We start from the raw sequence: 27,248 nt of genomic DNA, 5'->3' as shown, positions 1-27,248 counted from the left end.
CTTTGCGAACCGGTTCAAAAGTGGTTCAGCTAGCTAGAACACGGAAATTTATTCGAGATGTTAAAAGTATATCACGACGAAGTTAAAAAATAATCTGTATGCAGATTTATATAAAAAAATTTCAATTAACGATGATGCATAGTGATGATTAAAATCTGAACCGGTTCACAATTGGTTCAGCTCTATATCTTAGCCAGTTGCAAAATATTAATTATGTAAAACTGGAACATAATTTGTACTTGAGATTATAAAAAATTAAACTGGTAAATTTAGAACTTTGTTAACCGGTTCAAAAGAGGTGCAAGCTCATTACTCAAGCGATCGTTAAGCTAGAACACGGACATTTGTTCGAGATGTTAAAAGTATATCACAACGAAGTTAATGAATAATCTGTATGCAGATTTATATAATATAATGCTCGCTTTCAGGGAAATTTCAATTAACGATGATGCATAGTGATGATTAAAATCTGAACCGGTTCACAATTGGTTCAGCTCTATATCGTAGCCAGCTGCATATTATTAATTATGTAAAACTGGAACTTTATTTACATTTGTTATTATAAATAACAAAACTAGCAATTTTGATATTTAGAACTTTGCGAACCGGTTCAAAAGTGGTTCAAGCACATAGCTCAGGCAATTGTTAAGATACAAAACGGAAATTTGTTCGAGATGTTAAAAGTGTATCACGGCAAAGTTTAAGAATAATCTGTATGCAGATTTATATAAAGCTGGCTTTCAGGGATATTTCAATTAACGATGATGTATAGTGATGATTAAAATCTGAACCGGTTCACAATTGGTTTTAACTTTATCGTAGCCAGCAGTAAATTAATTAGTAAATTATGTAAAACTGGAAATTAATTTGTACTTGTTATTAGCAAAAATAAAACTGACAAATTTAGAACCTTGTGAACCGGTTCAAAAGAGGTTCAAGCACATATGTAGCTCAGGCAATTGTTAAGATAGAACACGGAAATTTGTTCGAGATGTTAAAAGTGTATCACGACGTAGTAAAACAATAATATTTGTGTATGCATTAATATCTGAACCAGTTCACATTTGGTTCATACTTATATCGTTGCCTGCTGTTAATTGATTAGTAAAATATGTAAGACTGGATCTTAATTTATACTTCTTAATATAAAAAGCGATTTTGATATATATGCTGTAAATAGGTACGAACTCTGCGAACCGGTTCACAAAGTGGTACAAAAACGTAGCTCAGTCAATTGTTAAACTAAAACACGGAAATTTGTTCGAGATGTAAAAAGTGTATCACGACCAAGTGAAAGAATAATATTTATGTATGCAAATTTATGTAAGGCAATAAGCCAGTTTGCTGATTTCTGTGCAGCTCTTATTACATATGTATTTGTGTATGTGTGTGTGGTTGACTCGATTCTAATTTCTGCGAACAACAACAACAACTCTTGGCTTCCATTCAAATGCAAGACAAATTGATGAACGAGCTGCAATCGCTGGCATCGAGCGCAGAGAATCAATTGGGATACCAAACATGAACCATAACAGGCAGAGACAGAGATAGAAATAGAGTGTGGAAGGAGATAGAGAGATGGAGAGTGACATACGGCAATAGAAATAAAAGCCATGAACTGATGCAATTCGAAATGAAAGTTGCCAAATCGAGTGCAAAACTTGCGTCAAATCGAAAAATTAGAAAATGTGTGAAAAGCCAATGAACGACAGCAGGAAAATTGCATCTGAAAGATGGAAGCAACAGCAACAGCAGCAAGAAAAAAAACTGCTGAAAAGAAGAGCAACAAAATCGAACAAGAAAATGGGATAATTTTTGCGCTTTTCATTTCAATTTGAGTGCAACAATATTTCAAATGCTCATTTGCATACCCTGCAAAGTGTTTTCATATGGGGTAGTGTATTTTTAGAATAACGATAATCGTACAATTCAGTAGCTGAAAAATATTTGAAAAATATTGAAAAAAATGTATAGACTAAGGAAATTAGAGAAAATGCTTAAGAATAAATTAAATATGAAAGAAAAAAACGTATTCATAGATACTCAATTTTCTTAATTGTATTATTATATAATCTTATATGAAATAAAAACAATATATAATATTTAAAAATTAAAATAAACATAAGGAATATAGAATTATATGAAAAAAATGATATAAAATATTTAAAAATTAAAATAAACATTAAGAAAATCCTACCGTTTCTAGAATATCTATAAGAGTTCATATATTTTTCATTATTAATACAATTACCTTATATAGTATATATGTACATATATCATTATACTCTACAAGATAATAATAATAATGACAAACTTTATTTGGATAATAGCAAAAGAAATTTTGTACAAGAACGTCTTTTAGAACAGAAAAAGAAAAACTCAGGATAATATTGCCTTTCCTACTTAAATAGTTTAATTTAAAGAAAAAAATAACTTAAGGAACAGAACTTAACAATTAAAAGGGAAAATATAGGACGTCTAACGTTGTCAATTAACAACATTCTTCACAAATACAAGTAATTAATACTAAAAAGATTGTATTCATACAAGTTTAAAATTCATTCTAATATTGTGTATTTCTACAGGGTATCTGCGCGTCGAGCAGTCATGCAGACAAAATGCTGACACTGCCAATTCTCGTGGCATCTTTCACTTGGCTTAGCTGCGAGTACGTGCGGTTGACAGGCCACAGCCCGAATTGTATCTGTATCTGCATTCGCGAATGAATCGTGTATCTTGTATCTGCATCTGCATCTGCATCTATAGCCGTAACTGTATTTGTATCTGTAGATGTAGCTATAGCTGTGCATCTGCATTGGTAGCTGACAAGTACGAGGGCCCCAAGCCAAAAGATCAAAAGATATCGCTGCAGTCTGGCGGTCGGCCCAAAACGTACTGAGCAAAACAGTTTTTCGCCTTCGTTTTGGTTTTTTTTTTTTTTGGTGTTGTTGTTGTTGCTCAATTTCAACTTTTCTTTGCTTTTCTTTTGCTGTTGTCGTTGTCATGTTGTTGCCTCACTCGACGCTGTTTCGTTGACGTTTGTTTATAATTTGCGATCTGCTTGCCTTCCATTTTTTTTGTTTCTTTCCATCTCGATTCATTTATTTTTTTTTCTTTGCTCCCCCTCTCCTTTCGCTCAAAATAATCATTTTAGTTTTGATCGCATTCGACTCGCCCATAAATTATCCAAACACACTGCCCATAAATATCTATTCTCATCAGTTCTTAACGGAGTGTGTTATCCATGTGTGTGTGTGTGTGTGTGTGTTAGTGTGTGTGTTACGGAGCAGGTTGAGTGTCGAAACTTAAGGGAACATTATATTTTAAACGAGCATTATCATCCAGCTATGTAGGTGTGACCAAATCGTGGGTTTTAACATTAAAGAACACATCGGAACCTTTCAGAATTATCGCCAGCGGAAGTGCATTAACTTAACATATTTTGTAGTGGAAAAACATCGAAATAATAACTAACAAATTATTTACATTCATCTAGTTATTTAAGTAATTCACATTTAATACAAAATTTGATAGATTTTTAGATGATTCTTGGTACTTTTGAGTTTGACGAAAATAATAGTTTAACCAAATCGTCATAAGTATTGAATATATTTCTTTGATAAATAAAGAGTCAAGAAGGGAGTTTAAAATTATTACTAAGTAGAAATTGAACTAGATACATACAATATAGGCTATTATATTATAATATAATAATATATAATATATATAATATATATAAAGTTTCTTCAAATGTACAACAATAACATAATATATTACAACACTATTAAATATTACCGATTTACGAAGAATATACATTTTTTCTCTACTCCATGATTTTATTTTTTACTTTCAATAAGAAATAATTTCAATATAATACCATATTAATCAATTTGTAGAAATCTAAAGTCGTTTTTATAATCATTCTTCTATTTACAACTTGAATTAACAAATAATACAGGGAAGAATAACAATAAAAAGTTCTCTAAAACAATATAAATTTGTTAAACTCTTTTGTTCTTAATTAGAAATCTTAATCTAGAAATCTGTTAAATACATCTGCATTAGTCTCAAAATAGATTTCACAGCAATTATTAAGTAAAAACTGTTGTTGTGCCAATTCCTTTTTGATTCACTGTGTTTACGGTGTAAATTTTACAGCAAATGCGACACAATCCACGCGATTGCCAAATTTGAGCGATGGCCAAATAGAAATGACCCACGGTACAAACATAGCACACACACACACACACACACACACACACGTTTATATTTATATACATTTGTATGCAACACACTTGAGGTAATATTATGATTTGTACATCTATTTAAAGTGCCTGCAATTGATTATTTTCCATTTTATTAGTTTTGTTTTCGCTTCTTTTTTTTGTTGCATTAATTTTCACGTCAATTTCGCATGATTTTTGCACATTGCATGCGCTCAATACGTGTTGCTGCGTCTCGCTCGCACACTCGCTCGTACTCGATATTTATTTGCTGATTGCATGTGTGTGTGTGTGTGTGTGTGTATTGGTTAATTTAATACGCACACACGAACGCGCGCCGTATGCAAATTGCTGTGAGGCAGGTCGCAAAATAGCGCAACGACTTTTTTCCTAGCGCTGTTCAAGAGCATGGCTATAGCTGGAAACGGCTAAATAGTTAGCTAAAAATCGCTATAGCTATAGCTAGCATGTACAATCGTGTGCTATCGGTCGTTGCGCTGAACACACACATTCATACATACATATATGCATAATAAAGACAAACTATAAAAATCAATGTGTTGCTGCAGCTACCACAACGTGCCACATGCTGTCCCTATGTATATCGTATTTATGTGCAACGTTGCCCCTTCCTCTTCCCCATCCCCAACCCCACTCTGCGCCTGTTGCACTTATTTATTGTTTGTCGTAAACAAATGGGCTTTTTATATTTTGTTGTTTTTCTTCAAGTTGTTTCGTTCCCCATTGTGGTTGTTGTTGTTGTCGTTGTTGCTGCTGTTTAGTTGCCCTGCTTGCATACACTGTGTGTATTACACACACGCACACATTAATTTATTATATACAAATGTAAATGTGCCTCAACCCGTTTGCTGTTTGTCACGCTTGCCCTCTCTCTCTCTCTCTCTCTCTCTCACTCGGTCTCTCACCAGCTGGTTCTCGAGAGCATGCCGCTCAGCTGCGATCGCCCCAAAAAAAAGCACTCAACTCTCTTACGCTCTTGCTCAAACTTCTTGTTTTTCAACTCAATCGCTCTTTATCCAGATTTGACACTCTTAAGCCAACAACGAAAAGCACTCAAAGCTAATGGCTCTTCGCTGCCTGCTCTTTAACTCGTTCAAGAGCGTCGCTGTATGATCGCTCTCTCACCCTCTCTACACACTCAACACACATATGCTGCCGCTGCCGCTGTCGCTGTCTCAGCTGATTCCGCTGCCCCAAACCTCTGCTGCTGCAGCTGGACCAGGCGTCGAGAGATCGTCGGTCGACCCAACGAAACGTGAACGTGACTTGGCTCGGCTGCTTCGCCTCTATTTCATTTTCATTATACTTTTTGTTGTTCCTCATTTTTTTTTTGTATTATTTGTGTTTTGTGTGCCATAAATACACAACTTTTTTTGTTGTCGTTGTTGTTTTTTTCGCTCCTTTGTTCGGCTGATCGTTTGCCAGCCTCTCTGGCTGCCTACCCGGCCTCCTCCGCCACCCCCGCCCCAGACCAACCACCTACAGTGCAGTGCAAACTTTGTTGTCTTTGTCTTCGCTGTGGTTTTGTGTTGTTGGCTCTTCGCATGGGGCCTCTGCTTGTGTGCTGCTGCTGCGCTGCTTCTCTTGTTGTTGTGTAGATGCACAGATACGGATACAATTCATAGGCCTGTCTTGTTTTAGTGTGTGCGTGCGTCTGTATGTACTTACATACATAAGTGTGTGTGTATGTTCGTGTGCTTTGCTATTTTGCTTTTATTTATCGTTGGTTTCCTCATTTTACGCTGATTTGTTTTGAAATGAAATTAAACGACGCATGGCAATTCAAAGCAACAGCAACAACAAAACGAGTTAAATCAAGAAAGAAATGAAGACAAAGAAGACAAACTTGACTACTGTAATCCATTATTGCTCCTAGATGAGTCAACTTTCTTATCGCTAGAGCAAACAACAAAAAAAGGTAGATAGATAGCTAGATAGATAGAGACAAATATGGGCAACGAGCCCCCCTTTCGAGGCAAGTAAACAAAAACTGTGCCAACAACTGGTTGGTCAATTTGCATTTGTTTGCAAATTAATTTATGCGCCATTCTGATTAAGAGACATTGTCTAATCACCTCGCAAATTATTGAGGTGTCTATATTATAAAGTGGTAAAAAAATAAAGACACACAACAAAACAATTCACAGTAGCTAATATTAGTGCATTAAATATGTTAATTGCAGCGGCCAAAAATACTTTTCAAAAAAGTGCAAATAAGAAAATGCGACAATCTGACAGCACTGTCATCATGACTGGCAGACAAAAGCTCAAAGGCACAGCCAAAATGTCTAATCGGATTACGAAGTTAATTTAATAGGATTTTTATTATAAATTATTTCTGTAAATAATACATTTTTGATTACTAACATTTTTGCTAAAGTTTCTTGCTGACTAACTTCGTTAAAAATATAAATATACATATATGAAAATATACATTGAGGAATAGTCTGGCAACGCTGCGCTCCAGTGTGACACTATTGTAATAAGACCAAATAAACTAAAAGCAATTAAATGTGAAATGTTGATAGTGTGCAGCCATTAGTTGTTGGTAGCAGCAACGAGGACATGGCACAGCGTGTCGTATGCGTAATATGCGCTCATTGTCCTTTGCTAACGGCGTCATTTGTTTGGCTTAATTGTCGATAAATAATTGTTGAAAGTGCGCACTACAACACTGTTTTCTGTTATCGTTGTTGTTGCTGTTTTTGGTGTCGCAAAAGAAAACACAAAAATTCGCACATCATTTTTCAAGCTCAACGGCGACGATAACAACAGCTGCAAAAATAACGAGTAGGATTTGAAGCGTGATGCTGGCAAACCTTTTAAATCTGTGTTTGTGTGTGTGTGACTGTGTGTGTGCGTGTGAGTGAGACAACCCTTAAGACAGTCCTGTGGGATGGGGAGGGGGAGCAGCTAGCGTTTATCCTTTCTCCATGGCTGATCAACCGCAAGTTACAAATGTCAAATGTTGTTTTTGTCAAAAAGGCTTTCAATGCGACGCATTGGCAACCCTTACCGACTTCCCTCTCTCCCCACTCACTCTCTTGACAACGTCCCGCATGGTTCTCAAAAGGTGCCATGACGCAACAATTCTATATTCTATTATTCACGCAAAAATTTCTACGCATTACGCATTTGAAGCGCTCCTGACATTGACTGACATTGATGACGATGATGACGCATAAAGTGGCCAGCCTCCGCTTTACTCTCATCCCCTCTCCAGCTCCCCTTTCCCGTTATAAATCGAAGACTTTCAACGCACTTCGACTTCACTTCGTTCAACGGGTTTGATTTTTTCGCATATGCTAAAGGTATCATTGGCTTCTAGCCCAAACCTTTTTTTTAGTAGTCGGAAGTGAGCGTGTTCAAATTCCGAAACAAATGTTATTTGAATTTATCCCAACGGAGTTTTCTCAACAAATTTCAAATCTTTAACTTTTCCAGTCTCTGATTTCAAGACCTTCATTCAGAGCGGACAACCGGGAATGACAATTATTTAAAGATAATAATTACTTTCACATTATCAGCTTCTTCCCTTCTTCCTTCGTTCATACCATTTATTAGGTAATGCATCTTACATAAGAAACACATTAATATCATATGAGAACTGTATAGAATTGTATTAAAAATTAAAATTTGAATTTTTTTTATCTGATGTATTTTTTTTTTTAGTAATTTAAGCTTAACAAACTTGAAATCCAATTTAATATTTTATTTAAACCTTTTTTTGTAATTTTCAATATTGTAATATTCAGACAAAATAAATCATATAAAAAATGTCAGAATCTATATTTCTATAATAAACTTCTTGGGTGATGTTTTTAGAGGTATTCAGTATATTAATATCTAAATATATATAATATACATTCATTTCCTGATGGGTAACTTTATAATTGATAAAATTAGATGTCATATTTAGTTCATTCAACACATAATTCTTATTTTTTTCATGGCATTTAACCTTAAATAATAGCATATGCTATATGTCAGACAAAACATATATCCGTATTTATAAATCAATTTTCATTTTTGTAAGCGTTATTTATAGAATATTCTTTTTTTCTAATTTTCAATATTGTAATATTCATACAAAATAAATCATATAGAAAATGTCTGAATCTATATTATTTATAATAAACTTATTAGGTGATATTGTTAGAGGTATTCAGTATATTAATATCTAAATATATATATACATTTCCGAATGTGTAAATTTATAATTGATAAAATTATCATATATCCGTATTTATAAATCATTTTTGTAAGCGTTATTTATGGACTATTATCAAATAAGAACTTGTAGATCTCATATAGAACGTTAATAAATTTGTTATACACTCAAATAAAAGCTTTTTCCTTGGCTAAATTAGAATAGTTAATAAACTGATGGCTACAATCGATCTCTCTTGCCTTAACAAATTAGATATTTAGTCTTGATTCGTAAGTTAATAGTTGTAAATTATAATAGTATACAATTCCCAATTGGATTTTCACTGATATTCACATCTCTTAATTAGATAGGATCTGGCTCGCCCTGCATTCGATAGATTTGCGTGTGTGTCTTCACGTTGACCAGCTTGTTGTGGCAGCTCCAGCTGATGTCAAAGTCCAGGTGGCGAGCACAGCGTCGCACCTCAAACTGTCCGCAGAGCACATCACCCGGACAGAGGGGCAAATGGTCGTCGATGGGGAAGAGTGTTTGCTTCCATTGTGTGACTGCTGCACTGGGCGAAGTGCTGACGATGGTTGAGTCGGGAAAGCGATAGTCAAAGTAGAGCAGCAAATGTTTGGCCAACGCTTGACGCAGAGTGCGCAGCTTGAACGGCACTTTGAAGCTTAACTCATCTGGTTGCAACGTCAGCAGATCGAAGCGCTGCAAAAGTTGCCGCTGGCACAGCACATGGTTGGCATCCACAACTCTGACCACGGGTGTGTGCAGGGCGATCTGCCAGGCGAGCGAGAGATTCAACGATCCAGCGAAACGTTTCCAATACTGGCGAGGCGAAATGATCAGATCCAGGGGATGACGTGGTTGCTCCACAGCTGTCATATATAGATTGGCGATGTCGGGAAAGATGCAACCGTTGGGCTTCAGCCACTTGTCACGGGCATAGAGCACATCCTCCAGCGTGGAGCTGTACATCAAGCAGGCACTGCAAGATTATAAGCTGTAGATTAATTGTAGTTAGTGGATCATTCCACTTGCTCACCCCATCCACTTGGAGACAATGACATCGATTGGAGGCAGTTGCAGTTGCTGCAACGGACCGTGCAACACATCGATCACATGATCTAGGCGATTGTGTTGCACCAATTGACGCGCCACTTGACACACATCACTTGACTCCACGGCATAGACACGTGCCGCACCCTGACGTGCCAGCCACATCGAAAGTAGTGCACTGCCACATCCCAACTCCAGCACGGTGGCGCCACGAAAGAGCTCTGCATTTGCCTCAATGGCCGCCTTGAAGCCAAGCATTGTTGTCTCGTCGCGCAAAACTCCTTCGTGGCGTTGCAGAAAACGCAAATAGACTTCAGGGGAAATCTCATCGAGCTCTGTTTGCTGCATGCGTTGTCCTTCAGTAGTTTCTGCGGTCATCGACGCCATAATGTGAACGAGGCATGCAACACAATTTCAAATTAATGAGATCAACGACAATTTGAATTATTTTGGCGAATAGTGTGCAAAACAGCTGTTTGCAGTTATCGATCGGAATGCTATCGATTAATTTCAGCAGGTTGGTATATTTTTATGCAAAAGTAGTATATTTTGAAGGTAATTTTGTCACTAACATAATTTTCGAAATAAAAATAAATTCTAAGCTTAATAGTTTTTTTTTAATAATTACATTTCATAATTTATTTATACCTCTCTTCCTTTGCTATATCATTTTTTCTAAATAATTTTCATACCATGGCTAAAAAGCTCTAAATGCGACAGTGTGTACACACTAGAAATTGAATAATACTGAATTTATACTTCTTATTTTATGAATTACCAACAATTTGGAAAAACTATACTAATGTCCCGATTTAACAACTCAGTATACCAAGTTTTCTCAGTTCAGCAATAATATCGAGTATCGGTCGAAAACGATTCAGTGTATAGAAATGAACGCCATAAACACCCAAATTGGCAGCCAAAGTCTGTTGAATATTTCGCACCGATAACTGAATAAAATAATTCATAACCGCATCATCATCGTCCTTAATCGGTTCCACCTCGGCTAATTGCTCTGGGGTAAGAAATACTTTGGAGAAACCTGCCATGCGTTCATATCGGGCAAAAGATTCTGGTATGAGAATGCCCAGCATAATGGGAGCCGTAATTCCAGCATTGCGAGCATCTTGTAGGAATTCCACAATAGTGTCTCCCGAGTAGCACAGTTGGGTGACAATGAAATCGGCGCCTGAATCCATCTGTAGGAAATTTAAGTTTAATAAATAAGATAAGTTTTCGTTTTATAGACTTTCAATATTTCAAAATGAAGAGAATAATATTATAAATCTTAAGAAAAGAAACATAATTATTCAATTGCACTTTTTGTAACCTTACGCATATTTTCATTTTGTATAATAAATAAATAACCGAATTTTCTAAAATTCAGTATTCAGTATTAAAATTGCAAGCAAATTTCAAATATACCGCAAATATCGCTGTGTAAATGGAATAGATGTGGTTAACTTGCCTTTAACTTCATGTATTCCATGTCCAATTCCTTGTCTCGAGGTCCTACTTGCAAATTCGTATATCCCTCCGGATAGCCTGCGACAGCAATCGCCATATCTGAAAATATAAACAGACATGCTAATCGTGCAATTGATTTGGCGGAAAATGCAAAGAAAACTCACCGCTACGAACACATCGCAAGTACTTTACCGCCTCATAGGCATAGTTATATTCCTGCCCCTCCTCGACGTGATCGCCGCGAATCATGAGAACATTGTTGAGATTCAAGTCGAGGAAATCGTTAAGATGCTGTTGGGTTAGTTTATATACCGTCATGTGAATCATGGCGGGAATGTATGGTGTCAAGCAGGGCATCATCTGAATGTTGGGAATTCTTGCCATAGTCGCCTCTTCAATGGCATCCGAAAACCGTTTCGTCCACACAACGCTAATGAATTCGGGCATTTGGGGCAGAAACATGTGAAAATCGAGGCAAGCAGTCTCGTCACCATCGAGAGGTTTCGTTTCAATGCCATAGAAGAATTCCTTGCGCTCGGTCTTCTCCCTCACAATATCAGCGATATTTACATCCTTGAGGCAGAGTTCCTTCTGGGCATCTGTAAATGTAAAGCACGGCTTGAACGGTGACCAGGGCAGCTTTGGTTCTCCGTCCATCGCTGAGTCGCCTCCGCTTTTGGTGGTACGTTTGGGTTCAAGATACTCGTACTTGAAACGCAACTGATACTGCAAATTATACTGACTACGGCTCAACGCTTTTATACTCCTGAGCAACGCTGACGCGGGTCGGATTCGGTTGAGATTAAAACACATTGTGATTTTATGTTCGTATCACCTGAACGTTGATTATAAATTGTGAAATGGGAATTATTTACAAACATAAGCTTTATCTAGAATATATATTTACAAATGTGAACTCTGTTTTATTTTCAGACTCATGACAAATGTCCCGCTTCAAATGCCACCAGAGTATTTGCCTTCTGATCATCCCGTTCCCATTCTCCTCTATTCCGTCCACTTAAAGTGTGATGCGTTATTCTTTTGAATTGAGGCGGGTTTTGTGTGCAATGTCTACACATCAATTCATTTTCGAAATATCGGACTATTTGTTAGTTGTCGATTGTAAATGCAATACTTTCCCGATTTATTTATTTACATTTAACTTCCTTCAAATCAGAGTGACGACTAAGCTATGGCCTCATAGATTGGTTTCCCAGAGACACTCAAAGTCAAATAAACAATTTGAATATTTTATCGATATTCATATAGCTTGTTGTCCAATTGGAGTTTTATATTGAGATGCAAACCTTATCGATAAAAGCTTATTCAAACAAATGGCATGGATAAATTGTCACAGTAATCAACACTATCGATCAGTGAGTCAATCCTCAATCTAAGCAAAAAACGCTTAATTTTGCATTGCTTTGCAATTTATTTGTTTTATATTTTTTGTACATCATAACTAACAATCAGCTTTCGAATTTTTGGGAATTCCCTTCGAGCGGAGCTCACGCAGTACCTCGACAACCGGCTCGAAATGATTGAGCGTAAAGAATTGAATACCATATATTCCCAAGTCAGCCTCCAATATCTGTTGTATAATTCGCACCATCAATTGCACAAAATAATCCTTCACCTTAGTGTCATCGCTGCTCAGCTGCTCCACTTCAATTCGTGCCTCAGGCGAGAGACGGACTCCAGTAATTCGCTCGATAATCTGATAGTTGGAAAAGGAATACGGCACTATAATGCCAACCAAAATCGGAACCGTAATTCCTGCAATACGGGCGTCCTTTATGAGCTCTATGATTTTCTCGGCAGAGTAACACAATTGGGTGATAATCAAATTGGCACCGATATCGATCTGTAATCACACAAATATTACAAATTTGAAATCTTAAAAGAACTAAAATTATTAAGATCTGCTATGTTAAATAAAATATGATTTTTTTCTAAGATAGCTTAAGATTAAATAGCTTTGTTACTTTAGAATAATCTGAATACTTAAGTGGCGGTATTTATATGTTAAAATACTGCAAATACTGATGCATATATGTACTATATATTTTTTCGCTTCAACTTGCCTTTAACTTCAAGTACTCAATATCTAAAGCCTTGTTTCGCGGTCCAACTTGCAAATTCGTGTATCCTTCCGGATAACCAGCGACAGCAATTGCCAGCCTATCTGTAAAAGGATTTCACTGATCGCGCAACAATAAAGCAAGTACAAATAATACTCACTACCACGAGCAGCACGCAGATACTTGACAGCCTCGTAGGCATAATTATATTCCTGTCCCTCCTCGACGTGATCGCCGCGAATGACGAGCACATTGTTGAGATTTAAATCGAGAAAATCGTTGAGATGCTGTTGGGTTAGACGATGGAGCGATATGTGGGCCATGGCAGGAATAAAAGGCGTCAAATGTGATACCGTCTGAATGTTGGGTAATTTTGCCATGGAAGCACTGCGAATTGCATCCGAGAATTGTTTGGTCCACACAATGCTCATAAATTCAGGCATTTGGGGCAGAAACATTTTAAAGTCCAGACAAGTATTTAAATCCATTTTGAGGGGTATCTCGATTCCATAGAAGAATTCTTTACGCTTACTCTTCTCCTTCACGATTTCGGCGATATTTGGATCGTTGAGGCAGTGTTCCTTCTGGTCATCTGTAAATTCAAAATACGGCTTTATTGCTGAAGCGTTCGCTTCGGAGCTACACAATCTTTTAGCAAACATCCAATGATATTTGCAATGAGAATGATACTGATTCCGTTTTATCGTTCTCATGCTTCTCAGAAAAGTTGTATGGGATAGAATTCGACTGAGGTTGAAACACATTGCTATTAAATGTTTCTAATATATTTAAGCTAAATATAATTCTAATTAAATGTTACATCTAAATTTTGAATTTTTTACATACATATTAATTTGTTTACGCATGTGAACTTTGTTTTATTTTCAGTCTTGTAAACTTCGCCAACAGTTATTCCACTTTCAACATAACCTTCCATAATTAATTAGAATTAGGCATTCCTTACATAGTGGCGGCTTTTGCAACAATCGCACTCATTGTTATATCTATAGTAAGTGCATTGTTAAAAACATTTTCGACTTACCATTTTTATTTTATTTTCTAATATTCAACCATCTAAATATTAAAATTACGCCTAAACGATGCTCTATTAGGTTGCTGAGATTTTTCCAATGTGTTTTATCCAGTGTTGCCAAATTGAGTATTTGAATATACTATCGATATTTGTATATATTCCAATAGGAATGTTATCGAGAGATGCGCTAATGCAGTTGGACGTATGTACGTCATCGTTGAGGGCTATGGCATTAAATTGCACTTATATGCATTATACAACAACATTTTATGATGTTTTCTATTTGCCTCTACTAATATTGTCTTACTACAATCAATACTTATTGATCACACCTTTAAAACGCCAATATAAACAAGCAATGTTTATTAATTGCACTTTGCAAAGCAAGTTTGCTTTATTTATTTTCACATTACTATACATTTGTTTGACTAATCATCAGCTGCCGTCTCCTTGGGTATTCCCCTCAAGCGCAGCTCACGCAACACCTCAACAGTGGGTTCAATATGATTGAGCGTAAAGAATTGAATACCATATATTCCCAAGTCAGCCTCCAATATCTGTTGTATAATTCGCACCATCAATTGCACAAAATAATCCTTCACCTTAGTGTCATCGCTGCTCAGCTGCTCCACTTCAATTCGTGCCTCAGGCGAGAGACGAACTCCAGTAATTCGCTCGATAATCTGATAGTTGGCAAAGGAATACGGCACTATAATGCCAACCAAAATCGGAACCGTAATTCCTGCAATACGGGCGTCCTTTATGAACTCTATGATTTTGTCGCCAGAGTAACACAATTGTGTGATAATCAAATTGGCACCGACATCAATCTGTAAATCACGCAAATATCATGGCAGATAATAAGGGGCTTTATAAGATTAAGTGTGACCAAAAGCACTAATTGGATAATTCTCTAATTTGCTATCCTATTGTTAGTTAACCAATTGGTTTTATAATTTGAATTAGATGTCCTTTCAAGGATTGTAAGTGGCCGGGATACAACAAATTTCATAGCTTTCGCTCTAACTGTATATAAGATATTCCTCATCATGCTGATGGACAGATAGTCAGACAGACAGAAGGAAAGGGGTTTGTATATCTCTCACCTTTTGCTTCAAGTACTTCATGTCTTGGGTCTTATTCGGAGCATCGCTGGTCAAGCTCGTGTAGCCTTCGGGATAACCGCCGACAGCAATTGAGATATTATCTGAAAGACTCACACAATCTCAGCCTGCATTGGGAGAAGACTAGTGAATGCTCACCTCCCCGGACACGTCGCAGATACTCCACCACCTGATAGGCATAACGATAGTCCTGCTGCTCATCCAAACTATCGCCACGGACGACGAGCACATTGCTGAGATTCAGTGCCGCAAACGCATCCACATGCTGTTGGGTTAGACGATAGAGAGACAGATGCGGCATCGCGGCAATGTGAGAGTTGAGGTGGGGAATCAATTGGATGCTGGTCACGTCATCAAAGTTGCCAGTGCGTCGAATGGCATCGGTAAACTGCTTCAGCCACACAAAGCTAATGAACGAGGGCAGCAGCGGCAAAAAGTCATGAAAGTCCACACAATGGGCTTTCCCCTCGTTTTGGGCCATTATCTCGATGCCATAGAAGAATTCCTTCTGCGCCGTCTTCTGGGCCACAAGCTCAGCAATGCTTGGCGTTAATTCCTGCTGATCGCCGGTGAACTTAAAGCATGGCTGAATGCTAGCTGGCAATGGCGATGTTGGTCGCAGGCTGTTTGTTGTAGCCAAATCGATGGGGTGCATGATGAAGTATATAGTAAATAGCCGCTTAATGAACGCTTGCTCACGCTTGCTTGAGACCGCTCAGACAACTGACAACTCTGCTACCTCTCTGCTACTGATAGGGTCTGTCCCTCATTTCCACAGTTGGCGCCGGCTGTGGCTCGGACTCGGATTCGGAATCGGAATCGGATTCGGGTTACAGATTGCGATTCTCTCGATTCACTGTGGTTTCCATTGTTTACTACTACTAACGAAAAAAAGAAAAGAAAAACAACTGAAATAAATAAATAAAAACCCCGCACACAGGTTATCGCAATTGCTTTTTTTTTGCCCATAACAAAGCTCACACTTTTTCAATCTGCCAGACACAAACTATATAAATTATTCCTCATAAACGCAAAAGTGTGAAAGAACATTGCACAAGTTCTCCATTTACAAAGATAAGATTAAAGTCAATAAATAAAACGTTTAGTTGCCCATTCAAAATCAAAACTAGGTTAACAGCTTCTAGCGTTAAAAATGAAATTACGTTTTTTCTTGCAATCTTATATAGACTTAAAGTTGCACAAATTTTGTAATTGAAAAATAAATATTTTTGTTTTATTGTAATTAGCAAAGATAAGATTCCTGTCAACTTCTAACAACTTGTGTTGCCCATTGTAAAATAATTAGTTAATCAATTTTAAGCGCTTAATCGGAATGAGAAATTTTGTTTATTTTAATTTGTTTATCTTTAGATTTTCTCTATAAAAGCAAAACAATGCGGTGTTACTATTTTAATATACCAAATCAATATACCGTATAAATACAGAAATATACCGATATATATATTTGGTATATTGATTTAAAAATTATGTCTCAATCACTTATATAGACTCTGAGATCTATGGGACACAGATACATACATACATGGCTATATCGTCGTAACAAAACAAGAATATATACTATATATGTATCTACATTATATGCTAGGTTTGGAGATGCCTATTAATATACCAAATATAGAATTTAGCGTATTTTGGTAATTTTGTTGTATATTAATTCGATATATTTTAAGAATTATACTACACTGTATTGCTTTTATTCAAAATGGGTTGCGGATATCTCACAATCGAGCACACTCGACTATAGTTTTCTTACTCGTTAAAGCTGAAATTGCATCAGACTTAGCAACCATTAAAAAGCTATTGCATTCCGCAAATAAATTAATTTTAGTTACAAATGCATTCATGTAGATGTGTGAAGACTTTTGCTGCAGCTAAGCAATAAAAATGCAGATGTTATTTCAATTATTAACAGAATTTATATTTTACTTTCATTGAGCTTTGTTTATGTTATATAAATCTTTGGCAATACAATTTAAAATTTAAATAGAATTCTTTCTTACTTACTCCCAATTGATTTCATAATCAATTATGGTCATTGAAAGCAGTTTGAAATGTAAACACTTGAAATTAAAACAACAAATATAGAATCAATTCTATTTTTGTTCTAGGAACTGACTATAAAACCTAATGAGGTATTACATTTGATGCGATGCCACATTGGGGATATTATATGTTAGAGCTATGCAAACAAGACCTGCAGTCAGCTTGAAACTCGCTGTTGTCCTGCAGGCCAAGGACATCAGTTGAAAAAGTGCAACCATGAGGTGTGTTTGCCTCTTTCTCTGGTGCTGTTGCACTGCAGCTTTGATAAATGGTCGGATAGAGTCAACAGTGCAAAGTGACAGTCTTTATAAGAGAGCACTTCGATTAATATCGATGTACGACAACATATTTCATTATAAAAACTTTATTATATATGGCAGCTTCGATGTAGACTTGGAACAATCGGTTGGCTCTTCATTCGTCCATCGAATGATGATGAGATTCAACAGGCCTGTGATTATTGCTGGTTCCCGAACAGATTCAATGCATAATCTTTTAAGTTTGCATAATTTCGCAGTGGTTTTTATCAGTGGAATGTCTGATCCGATGTGTTATATAGTTAAAAACACGTTGAGACGATTAATATATCTTCCCATACTATTTGTGTATGAGTCGAAGGATAATTTGCCACTTAATGCAACTGAAATTGAAGCCTTTTTCAAATGGTGTTGGAAATCGCAATTGTATTTTGTGGCTCTCATATTTGAACACAACAGTGAAAGTGTGATTTGGACATATGACTTTAAGTCGAACTTGACAATATATCGAATCACAGAAGAAAAATTACGCAATTTTAAATTCCAATCAATGTGTCAAATGTATGGACAGCAATTAACAATATCTGTCTATGATAGTGTGCCAGATGTATTTGTGGTAAGTGGAAAATTAAACTCGAATTCGAATTCTAATTTCGTACTTATTTTTAGTATGAATCAAAGCAGCAAAATGATCTAACAGGAAGCAACAAAAGTCTTGGTGGCGAATCTGGCATTTTGTTAACCGAGCTAATTCGCCATGTGAATGGAACTATGAAAATTATTCAATTGCCAAGGAATAATTTTTGTCGTGGCAATACTCTTTACTGCATGAGGAATATTACAATTGATATAAGTGCAAATTTGCAGTGGACAACTAATTCGAGTCAATATAATTCTCCCTTCAAATTATCGAAAAATTGCCTTGTTGTGCCCTTTAAACGTCGGATAAGTATACGAAAATATGTCAAGCAGATTTGTGGAAATTGGACAATAATATCTTTCTTTGGATTATACTTAATTGCGAATGCAGTGATTAAAAAGTTGTACCATCGACGTATGAAACTTGATGATTTGATCTTCCGATCTATTGAGATTTGTTGTGATCAGCCCATAAGTGAGCGAGTAATTCGCAATATGAGAATGGCCGAAAAGATGATGATGATCTGCACCATGGTCTACAGTTTGCTAATATTGACACTATTTTCTGGCGCTCTAACAACACTCATTACCACAGGTATTCATATGCCAGAGATTGTCGACATCGATTCGTTTGTGGCAAGTGATTTGCGTGTTATGGTGTCCAAAGGTCATCAACGTGAAATGATAAAACCGGGAACAATGCCCAAAGAGATACTGAATAACATTGTATTCGTAGACGAGCAGATACACGATGCACATATGAATTCACTGAATGATAGCTTTCTCTACATAATTCCCACACATAAATGGGTCCTTTATGAGTTTGCTCAGAAACGTCTGCGAGAACCGAAATTGAAATTGGCACCCGAGCCTCTGTGCAGCGTATCACGTATTCTTGGCTTTCCAGCTCGTCCGGCGTTGCCTTTGACCTTCCAATTGAGTAGCTTCATGGATAACTCTCGCGACACGGGACTCACTGAGAAATGGTTACGCATGGGACTTGAGCAGCTGAAGAAAGCAGAGCTGATCAAACAAGCTCCTTACGATCCACCAACACTTTTACGATTGCCTTTGGAATTCTTTATGGTTCCCTTTATATTTTTATTGTGTGGTTTGTCTTTAAGTTTGGTGACATTTTTCTTTGAATTCATCTTAATGTGGTGGCGTCAGCAATCGAAAGAATCTGAAAATGTAATTATTGTATAAACACAGCATTAAGATTAAATGTTGTCTCTTGTTGTCTATAAAAAGCACTTGGATAAATTACATATTATAGCAATAAGAATATAACGTTTGCGAAATTTGAATTTTAAATAATCTCAGCAGCAAATAAACAAAATTAAATATTATAAACAAGTAAGAAAACTACAGTCGAGTGTGGTTCAAGATGCCCGCTACTAAATTTCAATAAAAGCAAAACAATGCGGTATTATTTCTAAATTAATATACTAAACAAAATTAATATTGCCTGAATGCTGTATTTCGCAGCAGACTTTTTTGCTAAATAACTTTTTTTCTTAAACAAATTGTACATTTGTTATCTTTCCTCGCAAAATATTTTTCAGTACTGATGTTATTATTGTTTGTACAACAAATCAATTCTAGCTCCAACATCTTTAGCTAGAGTTTTCACTGTAGTTTGGAGAGTCAAAACTGCTCTTATATATGATTGCCAAATACTGCTTTGCATGCCATCGGTTATCACACTCGATTTTAAAAATAGCCTCGGTCAATTCTTAATGTCAAATCATTTTGATATTTGTTGTGACTTGCACTTCGTAGGCTACATACATGTAAATAAGTGTTTTTAGTCTCTCCTAGTTTGAATTTTAACACAATAAATTTAAATTTAATTCGGCATCGTTTAGTTCCGTTTTACGCTGGATCGAGTGCAGTTGTCAAATTCAAAATGAATCGAATTATAAAAACTGTTGTTTTGATACTCTTATTACAAAAACTTTCTACTGCTGAAGCTTTTATGGACGAGGTAAGAGAAATGTCCTCTCTTTGTAAACTGTGTGCTAAAAGTGAATATTCTTTATCTCTGCCAGACTTGTGAAGTGAACCGAGAAAAGGAACAACAGTGCCGCAGTTATACTTACTCCGTTGTTAAGCCTATGCTAGACTACTTGCACCAAGTAAACGAAGAGCTACAAGAAAGCAAATCAAAAGATAAAATCATAAAGGACTTAAAAGAAAAGTTAGTTCAGCAGGAAATGAATGAGGCATTGATTAAAGAATTGCGATCTCAAATCGATTTTCAAAAGAGAATAGATAGTCTAACTATGATCAATAAAAAGTGCAAGGCCGAATTAGCGAGTAAATCCGCGGAGTTAGATAAATTAAATGTTGAAATGAAAAAACTAAATTCTAGCCTTCTTGAAAAGAATCAAGAAATTGCAAATATTAATATCAACAAAAATAATGAAATAGAGAAATTGCAGGTACAAAATATTGAGAGATTAACAATACAATCTAAACTTTTTGAAGAATGTAAAGATTTTGTAGACAAATTTAAGAAATTTGAAATTTGTGAAGCTCAATTGAGGAATCTGAATAACAGTCTTATTGAAAAGGATAAAAGTATTTCGAGATATAATGTAGAGATCCAAAATGTAACAAAATATAAAAAAATAGTTGAGTTGCAATTTAAGGAGAGTCAAACAAAGTTGCTAAAGATAGAAAAAGATAACCAGTTATGTGAAGCAGAAAATTATAAATTAAATAGAACATTTGACCATATTCCATCAGATTGTTCTTCTTTTGAAAGTAATCCTGGAATTCATACGATTAACCTTCCTGGCTTTGATTTATCCGATGTTCTATGTAGCAATATCTCTGAATTTGAAGGTAGTTGGTTAGTCATTTTACACCAAGTTTTTAGTGCAAAAAAAATTTTCAATAGAGATTGGGCCACCTATCGCGAGGGATTCGGTTCCTTGGATAGCGAATTTTTCCTTGGACTGGAGAAAATCCATCGTCTGACAAGTTCTCGACGCCACAAGTTTTATATGATTATGAAAGAACTAGGGGGCCGCATTCACGGGACTCATTATTTGGATTTTAAAATATCTGATGAAAACAGTGGTTATGCGCTGAATTTGGGTGAAATCTATCAAGGGTACCCTATGCCCGACTTCAAACTATATAAAGGCATGAAATTTTCAACATACGATCGAGACAATGACAATCATAAAGATAATTGTGCTTCTCGAAACAAATTTGGCTGGTGGTACAATAATTGCTATATATGGTAAATATTTAAAATGATTTGTGTACAGTTAATATACACATACTATATGTATTTATAATGAACTTTATATTGCTTTTTATACAGTCAAGCAAGTGGATTGGATCGTAATTCAATATGCGGCAGCCGTGTTATAGAATTTACTATAATGATACGTCCGTATTAAGACAAAAAAATATAGATAATTACAAAATTGAAATTGAAAATCAGTTATATAAATAATTTTTTTGATAATTTCCGTCTAAATAAAATGCTGTGAGTCGAAGAAATTTCAATTTCAATAAAAGTCCAATATGCAATAATAAAATAAATATTTAGCATTAATATTCAATATTCTCATAGATGAAGCCATTTCAGGTGATTAATTAATGCAAAAAATTAACAAGAGAGAGGCTTTGGCACTCTGCATTGCGTGTTAATTCTTCTCCTCGGACTTGGCAATGACGTCACCAAAGCAGCTTGATACCTTAGAGACAAACAGTGACAACAGCATTTCGCTGATAAGCGACTGAAACTCGAGAGCGACTTTGCTTTGATATTCACAGGCGGAAGCAGTGCTCTTTAATAGTCGCTAAGCTGTAGAGAGCGAGATTCAGTGTAGCTGAGGAGAGAGCAATAAATTGAGATGGTCGACGAAACAATCAGAAGAATCTGTTGCTTACTGCAAAAAATTCAAAATAATGCAAATAACAACTTTAGTAACGATTGCTAGACTCCAAGATACTCAGTAATAATATTTATTATTTTTATCAACATTTTTCAAATAGATGCTTCTCTCTGCCTCTTACAAAGTTATGATATAATTTTTCCCTATGGATTGCGGATATCTAAATAAAACAATTAATAATAAATTCAAAATGGGCTGCAAAGATTTTGTGACATTCATTGTATTTGTATCAGGTATGATTCCCTATTCCTAAAAAGACAGCACTCAATGTCTAACTCATGCTAATCTTGGCTGTGTACTTCTATTTTGTACTTTTCTGCAATATTAATACATAATACGAACAATGTACATAATCGTAAATACAGCGAAAACTCTCCTGGTGGAACACTCAAGGTCTGTCAACTTTAGAGGATCTCTTCCTTATAGAATGCATTGCACTAATAAGTAAAGTTTAATATTTTAAACTCACACTAGAATGTCTAGAATGCATATTCTTCACAGTAAATGCAACTATTTTCCTGACAAATTCCGATGTGAGTTTGAATAGGTTATCAGACCTGATTAATCAATTGAGAATTTTGAGTCACTTGAACTGAAAACGCGCATATTTAAATGCAATTTAATTCGAAATTAGTTCTCTTATGTACTTCATCGAGTGCAGTTGTCAAATCAAAATGAGACGTTTTCTAATAAATGTAGTTGTGATACTTTTAGCACAACAATTCTCCGCTGCTGCAGCTTTTATGGACGAGGTAAGAGAAATGTTCTCACTTTGTAAAGTGAGTGCGTAAAGTGAATATTCTTTATCTCTACCAGACTTGTGAACTGAACCGAGAAATGGAACAACAGTGTCGCAGTTATACTTACTCCGTTGTTAAGCCTATGCTAGACTACTTGCACCAAGTGAGCGAAGAGCTACAAGAAAGCAAATCAAAAGATGAAATCATAAAGGACTTAAGAGAAAAGTTAGCTCAGCAGGAAATAAATGAGGCATTGATAAATGAAATGCGATCTCAAATTGATTTCCAAAAGAGAATAGATAGTCTAACTAAGAGCAATAAGAAATGCAAGGCCGAATTAGCGAGTAAATCTGCGGAGTTAGATAGATTGAATGTTGAAATGAAGAAACTAAGTTCTAGCCTTCTTGATAAGGACAAAGAAATTGTAAAAATTAATATCAGCAACAGTGGAGTTACAATTAGAGCCGATCTTTAAACATGATAAACATACCATTTTTTTTTTTAAATTCATAATTTCCACTTAACATCACAGTTGCGTATGACCTCAAACACCCATCGCCATAATCGTATATAGTACACTGTAAATAAAACTACTAATAAAACTTTATGAAGCACAAGTTGATTTAAAGAGACACGTATCCTGTGCATGTCGAGGACAGTAGTTGAAAAAATGCAGCCATGTCGAGTGTTGGCTTTTATCTCTGGTGCTGTTGTATTTTGGCTACAATTCATTTTGGTCACAATTCATTGAAACCTGTCGATAAAAGTGGCTGTGAATTTGACAATGTTATTCACATAATTTCAATGTTTCAACCCTTTATGCATTTCAACAACTTTGTGTTATTTGTGGGACATTCGCATGAGGCTAAAGGAAGCGCAATTGCCACATCTCTTCATCGCAGTGTCATGCACACTTTCGGCCGTCCAGTGATTGTTGCTGGCTGTGATACTGGGCCACTTAATCATATTATTACCACTTACAATTTAGGCCTGGTTCTCTTCACTGGCATTCAAGATCCCATACTCAATGTGGTTATAAACGCATTGGGCAAAAATTCGATCTCGACGATTCCGATTCTCTTCGTATACAAATCGTCAGATGGTTTACCACTCACAGCAAATGGGAGAGCTGAATTTTTTCATTGGTGTTTGAAATACGATTTCCGAAATACGATGATAACTTTCGAAAACAAGACTCATGATCTGGAACTGTGGACATATGAGATGTATGATGACATGCTAATACATCGAGTAACACAAATACCGAACAGCTTTAAAAGAAATCACCAATCATTGATATATCAACGTCAGCTGAAGGTTGCTGTATATCAAAATTTGCCGTTTGCTTTTGTGGTAGGTCTTCAATAAAAAGTGTTTTAAATAAGTATTAAAACAAAAACACATTCCTAAAATTTATATAAAACACGGCTATACTTTTGCACACTTTACGTTATTATATTCTTTTATTATTATTTTTATCTTATTCTTTTCAGAGAATTTAACTATTAAGATTTTGTTTTTATTTTATTTATTATAAAATTGGATTTAAATATTTTAATGAAAAAAAATGTACATTTGAACCCATTCATTGATAACATATTAGTATTCAATTTTGGATTTTTATTAAAAAGAAAACTTTAATTTTTATTTTTGAGCTATAATCAAACAAGTAAGAAACCTACAGTCGAGTGTTCTCGACTGTGAGATACCCGCTACCCATTTTGAATAAAAAAAATATATATATTTTGTGGTATTTTTCTCAAAATATACCGAAAAATATACCAAATGGTATATGTGGTATATCCATATAGTACCGCATTCAAAATATACCATAGACTGCACAATATACCAGATTGTCGGTCAAAGCAACTAAGACCCCTAGTAAGTAGGTGTTTTTGCCCATACAAAAGTATTTCTTTAATAACTTTGACAATTTTAATCTGATCGCAACCAAATGTTCAGGAATCATAACTACTATAGTAATTATTGTATATTCCAAAATTCAACTCTAGCTTTAAAATTACGCTTGTTATTCGATTTTTTTGATTTGCGGGGGCGGAAGTGGGCGTGGAAAAAATTTGAAGCAAATTTGATTAGCGTGCAAACATAACAAATGCTATCGAAAAAAATTATGGCTCTATTTCTTATAGTCTCTGAGTTGCAGTGTTTCATACGGACGGACGGACAGACGGACATGGCTAGATCGTCTCGGCTGTTGACGCTGATCAAGAATATATATACTTTATAGGGTCGGAGATGCCTCGTTCTACCTGTTACATACGTTTCCTGTCGGCACAAAGTTATAATACCCTTCTACCCTATGGGAACCGGGTATAAAAAATTTCGCAAATGTTTAAAGTAAAAATGAAATGAAATATCATATGTGGTTATAATTATTTAAAATTCAATTTAATTGTGTAGTAGTATTTCATCGATATACCAAATATGGGCTTTGGTATATTTTAGTATGTTTTTAAAATAATACCGCACTGTTTTGCTTTTATTTAAAATTGATAAAGAATATCTCACAGTCAAGCACACATAACTGTAGCTTTCTTATTTGTTTATATACCCATATATTAACATATATAATATTATTGTTTACTAAATACCTAATATCTACAAAATCTTTTTAATTTTCTTTTTCAGTTAAACTCTAGCGATCATCGGGATTTAACTGGAGGTGGAAACGTAAGCCTTGGAGGCGAAACCGGGATTTTGTTGGCCGAGTTTGTTCGCTTCATTGGCGGAACGTTGCAGATCATTCCACTGTCAAGAGAAGAATATTTTACCAATGTGACAGTTGGCGATAGAATGATTGATTTTGGTGCTAATATGCTGCCTAGTACGGAAGCTCCCACCGGAATTAGTCCTCTGGTGATAGCCACAAAATATTGTTTAGTCGTACCCTTTGAACGTCAGGTGCCTCTATCAAAATTTTGCACAGTTTTCTTTAGGATTCCCACTTTAAATGTAGTCTCCATAATTATTCTTATTGTCGTGGCACTAATCAAACGATTTATAAATCCACACAAGCCTATTGCTGATATAATTTATATGTCATTTCAAGTCCATTGGGGACAGGCGATACCAATTCGAACCATTAATCGTATGGGTATAGCCGAAAAGATTCTGACAATTTGCGGATTGATCTTTAATCTCTATATAACAACAATTTTATCTTGCATCTTGGCCACGACACTAACTACAGGCAATCGTATGCCTGAAATTATCGACATTGAATCATTTGTGGCAAACGACATCAGTATCATGATTTCTGAAAATCAGATGAAGGAACTCTCGCAAGTCGATAATATTCCTGTGGAATTATCCAGGCGTATGTTTGTTGTGCCTCAGGAAATACTTGAGCGACATTTAAATTCCCTTAACGATAGTTACGTATACCTAATGGAACCACAACGATTTGCACAAATGAAGTTTATGCAACAGCGCTTGCGGCGACCCAAACTAAAAATGGCACCCGAACCTCTATGCACTCTCGATCTATATCTCCGATTGCCCATTCGACAAGAATTAAGTTTCCTGTTGGTTTTGACACGCTTTGTTCAAGATGCCACAGAATCGGGACTGAGAGAGAAATGGATGCAAATGGGATTTGAGCAGTTAAAGCAGGCAAATATGATTCGACAAGCTCCTTACGATCCACCTTCATTGAGGGGCCTTTCACTATCATTCTTTACATTTGGGTTCCAGATTTATGCTACTGGCATAATATTGAGCCTGATTGTTATGCTAATTGAATGTATCTATGGCTACTGGTTAAAACGATCTAATAATTATAATAATGTAATAATAGTATAAACATATTATATAAATTCAATTCTTGTATTGTTTCTTTATGTCGCTTTAATAAAATTTGCATTAATGTGTGCATGAATAATGTGTTTATAATTATTTCAAAAAGCTAAGATGGGTAGAAAACTTTTGAATTATTATTGCTGGAAAATAGTTAAGTACATATATAATTCAGAGATACTTTATAATCATGTTTTTTCTATATTTCTGTATTTTGTGTATTAAAATATCATCTAATATAATTTACAATACTTTGTTGTGCAAATTGATTCAGTAAATGCACCATATTTTGTAATTTTATTTTCAGTTTTACAAATTTTCTTTATGCTAAATAGAGCTAAGAATTCAAGATTAAAGTAATAATCGTGTAGCTATTTGATTATTGAAATATTTACTCAGTGAATTTTACTTGGCATACATTGAAACAAGCACAACAATAAAATCATAGAACATACATTATACTTTATATAGTATTAATAGATTGAAATATTTTGTCGATTTTCATCTTAATTTATTTCAATGTAGTGTGTAAAAGATATAAATTGTTACTAAAGTCTAGGTTATAAAGTTAAAGGAATAAAAAGTATACTTTAAATATTCTGGCTTTTGTTTCAAATAATAAATTAAAATATAAGAACAATA

The 27,248-nt window shown here is 35.4% G+C and overlaps 5 protein-coding genes across 12 annotated transcripts in view; 1 reads left to right on the top strand and 4 right to left on the bottom strand.

Annotated features, from left to right (window-relative positions):
* LOC127565590 (uncharacterized) overlaps window positions 1–26,651 on the top strand; it is a 94,973-nt gene extending 68,322 nt beyond the window's left edge. Inside the window, exons 1-3 of one of the 5 annotated variants that reach the window (XM_052004843.1) lie at window positions 22,702–22,802; window positions 22,867–24,143; window positions 25,440–26,651. In XM_052004843.1, the coding sequence (XP_051860803.1) occupies window positions 23,469–24,143; window positions 25,440–26,612 (1,848 nt within the window). In that variant the 5' untranslated portion in view covers window positions 22,702–22,802; window positions 22,867–23,468 and the 3' untranslated portion in view covers window positions 26,613–26,651. Of the gene's footprint in view, window positions 1–19,955; window positions 20,121–22,701; window positions 22,803–22,866; window positions 24,144–25,439 lie in introns of those variants that run through there. The other 4 variants (XM_052004846.1, XM_052004844.1, XM_052004845.1 and 1 more) reach the window with 4 other exon arrangements.
* LOC117568354 (protein arginine N-methyltransferase 1-like) lies at window positions 8,036–9,946 on the bottom strand. Its single transcript, XM_034248953.2, has 2 exons — window positions 9,455–9,946; window positions 8,036–9,397 (listed from the first exon to the last, which is right to left on the bottom strand). The coding sequence occupies exons 1-2, from the start codon at window positions 9,853–9,855 to the stop codon at window positions 8,758–8,760; spliced, it is 1,041 nt and encodes a 346-aa protein (XP_034104844.1). The 5' UTR covers window positions 9,856–9,946; the 3' UTR covers window positions 8,036–8,757.
* Window positions 10,216–12,247, bottom strand: LOC117568351 (methylenetetrahydrofolate reductase-like). 2 transcript variants are annotated; one of them, XM_034248949.2, is made up of 4 exons: window positions 11,843–12,247; window positions 11,100–11,770; window positions 10,937–11,034; window positions 10,216–10,667 (listed from the first exon to the last, which is right to left on the bottom strand). In XM_034248949.2, the coding sequence occupies exons 2-4, from the start codon at window positions 11,746–11,748 to the stop codon at window positions 10,281–10,283; spliced, it is 1,134 nt and encodes a 377-aa protein (XP_034104840.1). In that variant the 5' UTR covers window positions 11,749–11,770; window positions 11,843–12,247; the 3' UTR covers window positions 10,216–10,280. The 2 variants fall into 2 exon arrangements, with proteins under 2 accessions (XP_034104840.1, XP_034104839.1); XM_034248948.2 differs by lacking the exon at window positions 11,843–12,247 and having other exon boundaries at window positions 11,100–11,806.
* LOC117568352 (methylenetetrahydrofolate reductase-like) lies at window positions 12,369–14,151 on the bottom strand. Of its 3 annotated transcripts, XM_034248951.2 has the most exons (5): window positions 14,059–14,151; window positions 13,863–13,990; window positions 13,177–13,608; window positions 13,020–13,120; window positions 12,369–12,799 (listed from the first exon to the last, which is right to left on the bottom strand). In XM_034248951.2, exons 2-5 carry the CDS (start codon window positions 13,951–13,953, stop codon window positions 12,398–12,400), a joined length of 1,026 nt encoding a protein of 341 aa, XP_034104842.1. In that variant the 5' UTR covers window positions 13,954–13,990; window positions 14,059–14,151; the 3' UTR covers window positions 12,369–12,397. The 3 variants fall into 3 exon arrangements, with proteins under 3 accessions (XP_034104842.1, XP_051860822.1, XP_034104841.1); XM_052004862.1 differs by lacking the exons at window positions 13,863–13,990; window positions 14,059–14,151 and having other exon boundaries at window positions 12,370–12,799; window positions 13,177–13,303; window positions 13,370–13,840; XM_034248950.2 differs by lacking the exons at window positions 13,863–13,990; window positions 14,059–14,151 and having other exon boundaries at window positions 12,370–12,799; window positions 13,177–13,840.
* On the bottom strand, window positions 14,411–15,927 carry LOC117568355 (methylenetetrahydrofolate reductase-like). The gene is made up of 3 exons (XM_034248956.2): window positions 15,312–15,927; window positions 15,156–15,256; window positions 14,411–14,879 (listed from the first exon to the last, which is right to left on the bottom strand). The coding sequence occupies exons 1-3, from the start codon at window positions 15,826–15,828 to the stop codon at window positions 14,478–14,480; spliced, it is 1,020 nt and encodes a 339-aa protein (XP_034104847.1). The 5' UTR covers window positions 15,829–15,927; the 3' UTR covers window positions 14,411–14,477.
* Window positions 26,652–27,248: the final 597 nt, after the last annotated feature.

Source organism: Drosophila albomicans, chromosome 3, assembly GCF_009650485.2.
Source record: "Drosophila albomicans strain 15112-1751.03 chromosome 3, ASM965048v2, whole genome shotgun sequence".
In the NCBI taxonomy this organism is placed as follows: domain Eukaryota; kingdom Metazoa; phylum Arthropoda; class Insecta; order Diptera; family Drosophilidae; genus Drosophila; species Drosophila albomicans.
This window is presented reverse-complemented; position numbering and strand designations above follow the sequence as displayed.

Bases quoted from the DNA above. Each gene is read 5' to 3' on its own strand.
- LOC117568354 (XM_034248953.2), bottom strand. From the start codon at position 9,855: ATGGCGTCGATGACCGCAGAAACTACTGAAGGACAACGCATGCAGCAA. The intron at 9,398-9,454 runs GTGAGCAAGTGG...ATAATCTTGCAG, and splicing joins ATTGTCTCCAAGTGGATGGG to TGCCTGCTTGATGTACAGCT.
- LOC117568351 (XM_034248949.2), bottom strand. From the start codon at position 11,748: ATGTGTTTTAATCTCAACCGAATCCGACCCGCGTCAGCGTTGCTCAGG. The intron at 11,035-11,099 runs GTGAGTTTTCTT...TTATATTTTCAG, and splicing joins CTTGCGATGTGTTCGTAGCG to ATATGGCGATTGCTGTCGCA. The intron at 10,668-10,936 runs GCAAGTTAACCA...AATTTCCTACAG, and splicing joins TGGAATACATGAAGTTAAAG to ATGGATTCAGGCGCCGATTT.
- LOC117568352 (XM_034248950.2), bottom strand. From the start codon at position 13,780: ATGTGTTTCAACCTCAGTCGAATTCTATCCCATACAACTTTTCTGAGA. The intron at 13,121-13,176 runs GTGAGTATTATT...ATCCTTTTACAG, and splicing joins TCTGCGTGCTGCTCGTGGTA to ATAGGCTGGCAATTGCTGTC. The intron at 12,800-13,019 runs GCAAGTTGAAGC...GTGTGATTACAG, and splicing joins TTGAGTACTTGAAGTTAAAG to ATCGATATCGGTGCCAATTT.
- LOC117568355 (XM_034248956.2), bottom strand. From the start codon at position 15,828: ATGCACCCCATCGATTTGGCTACAACAAACAGCCTGCGACCAACATCG. The intron at 15,257-15,311 runs GTGAGCATTCAC...TGAGTCTTTCAG, and splicing joins TCTGCGACGTGTCCGGGGAG to ATAATATCTCAATTGCTGTC. The intron at 14,880-15,155 runs GTGAGAGATATA...CGTGATTTACAG, and splicing joins TGAAGTACTTGAAGCAAAAG to ATTGATGTCGGTGCCAATTT.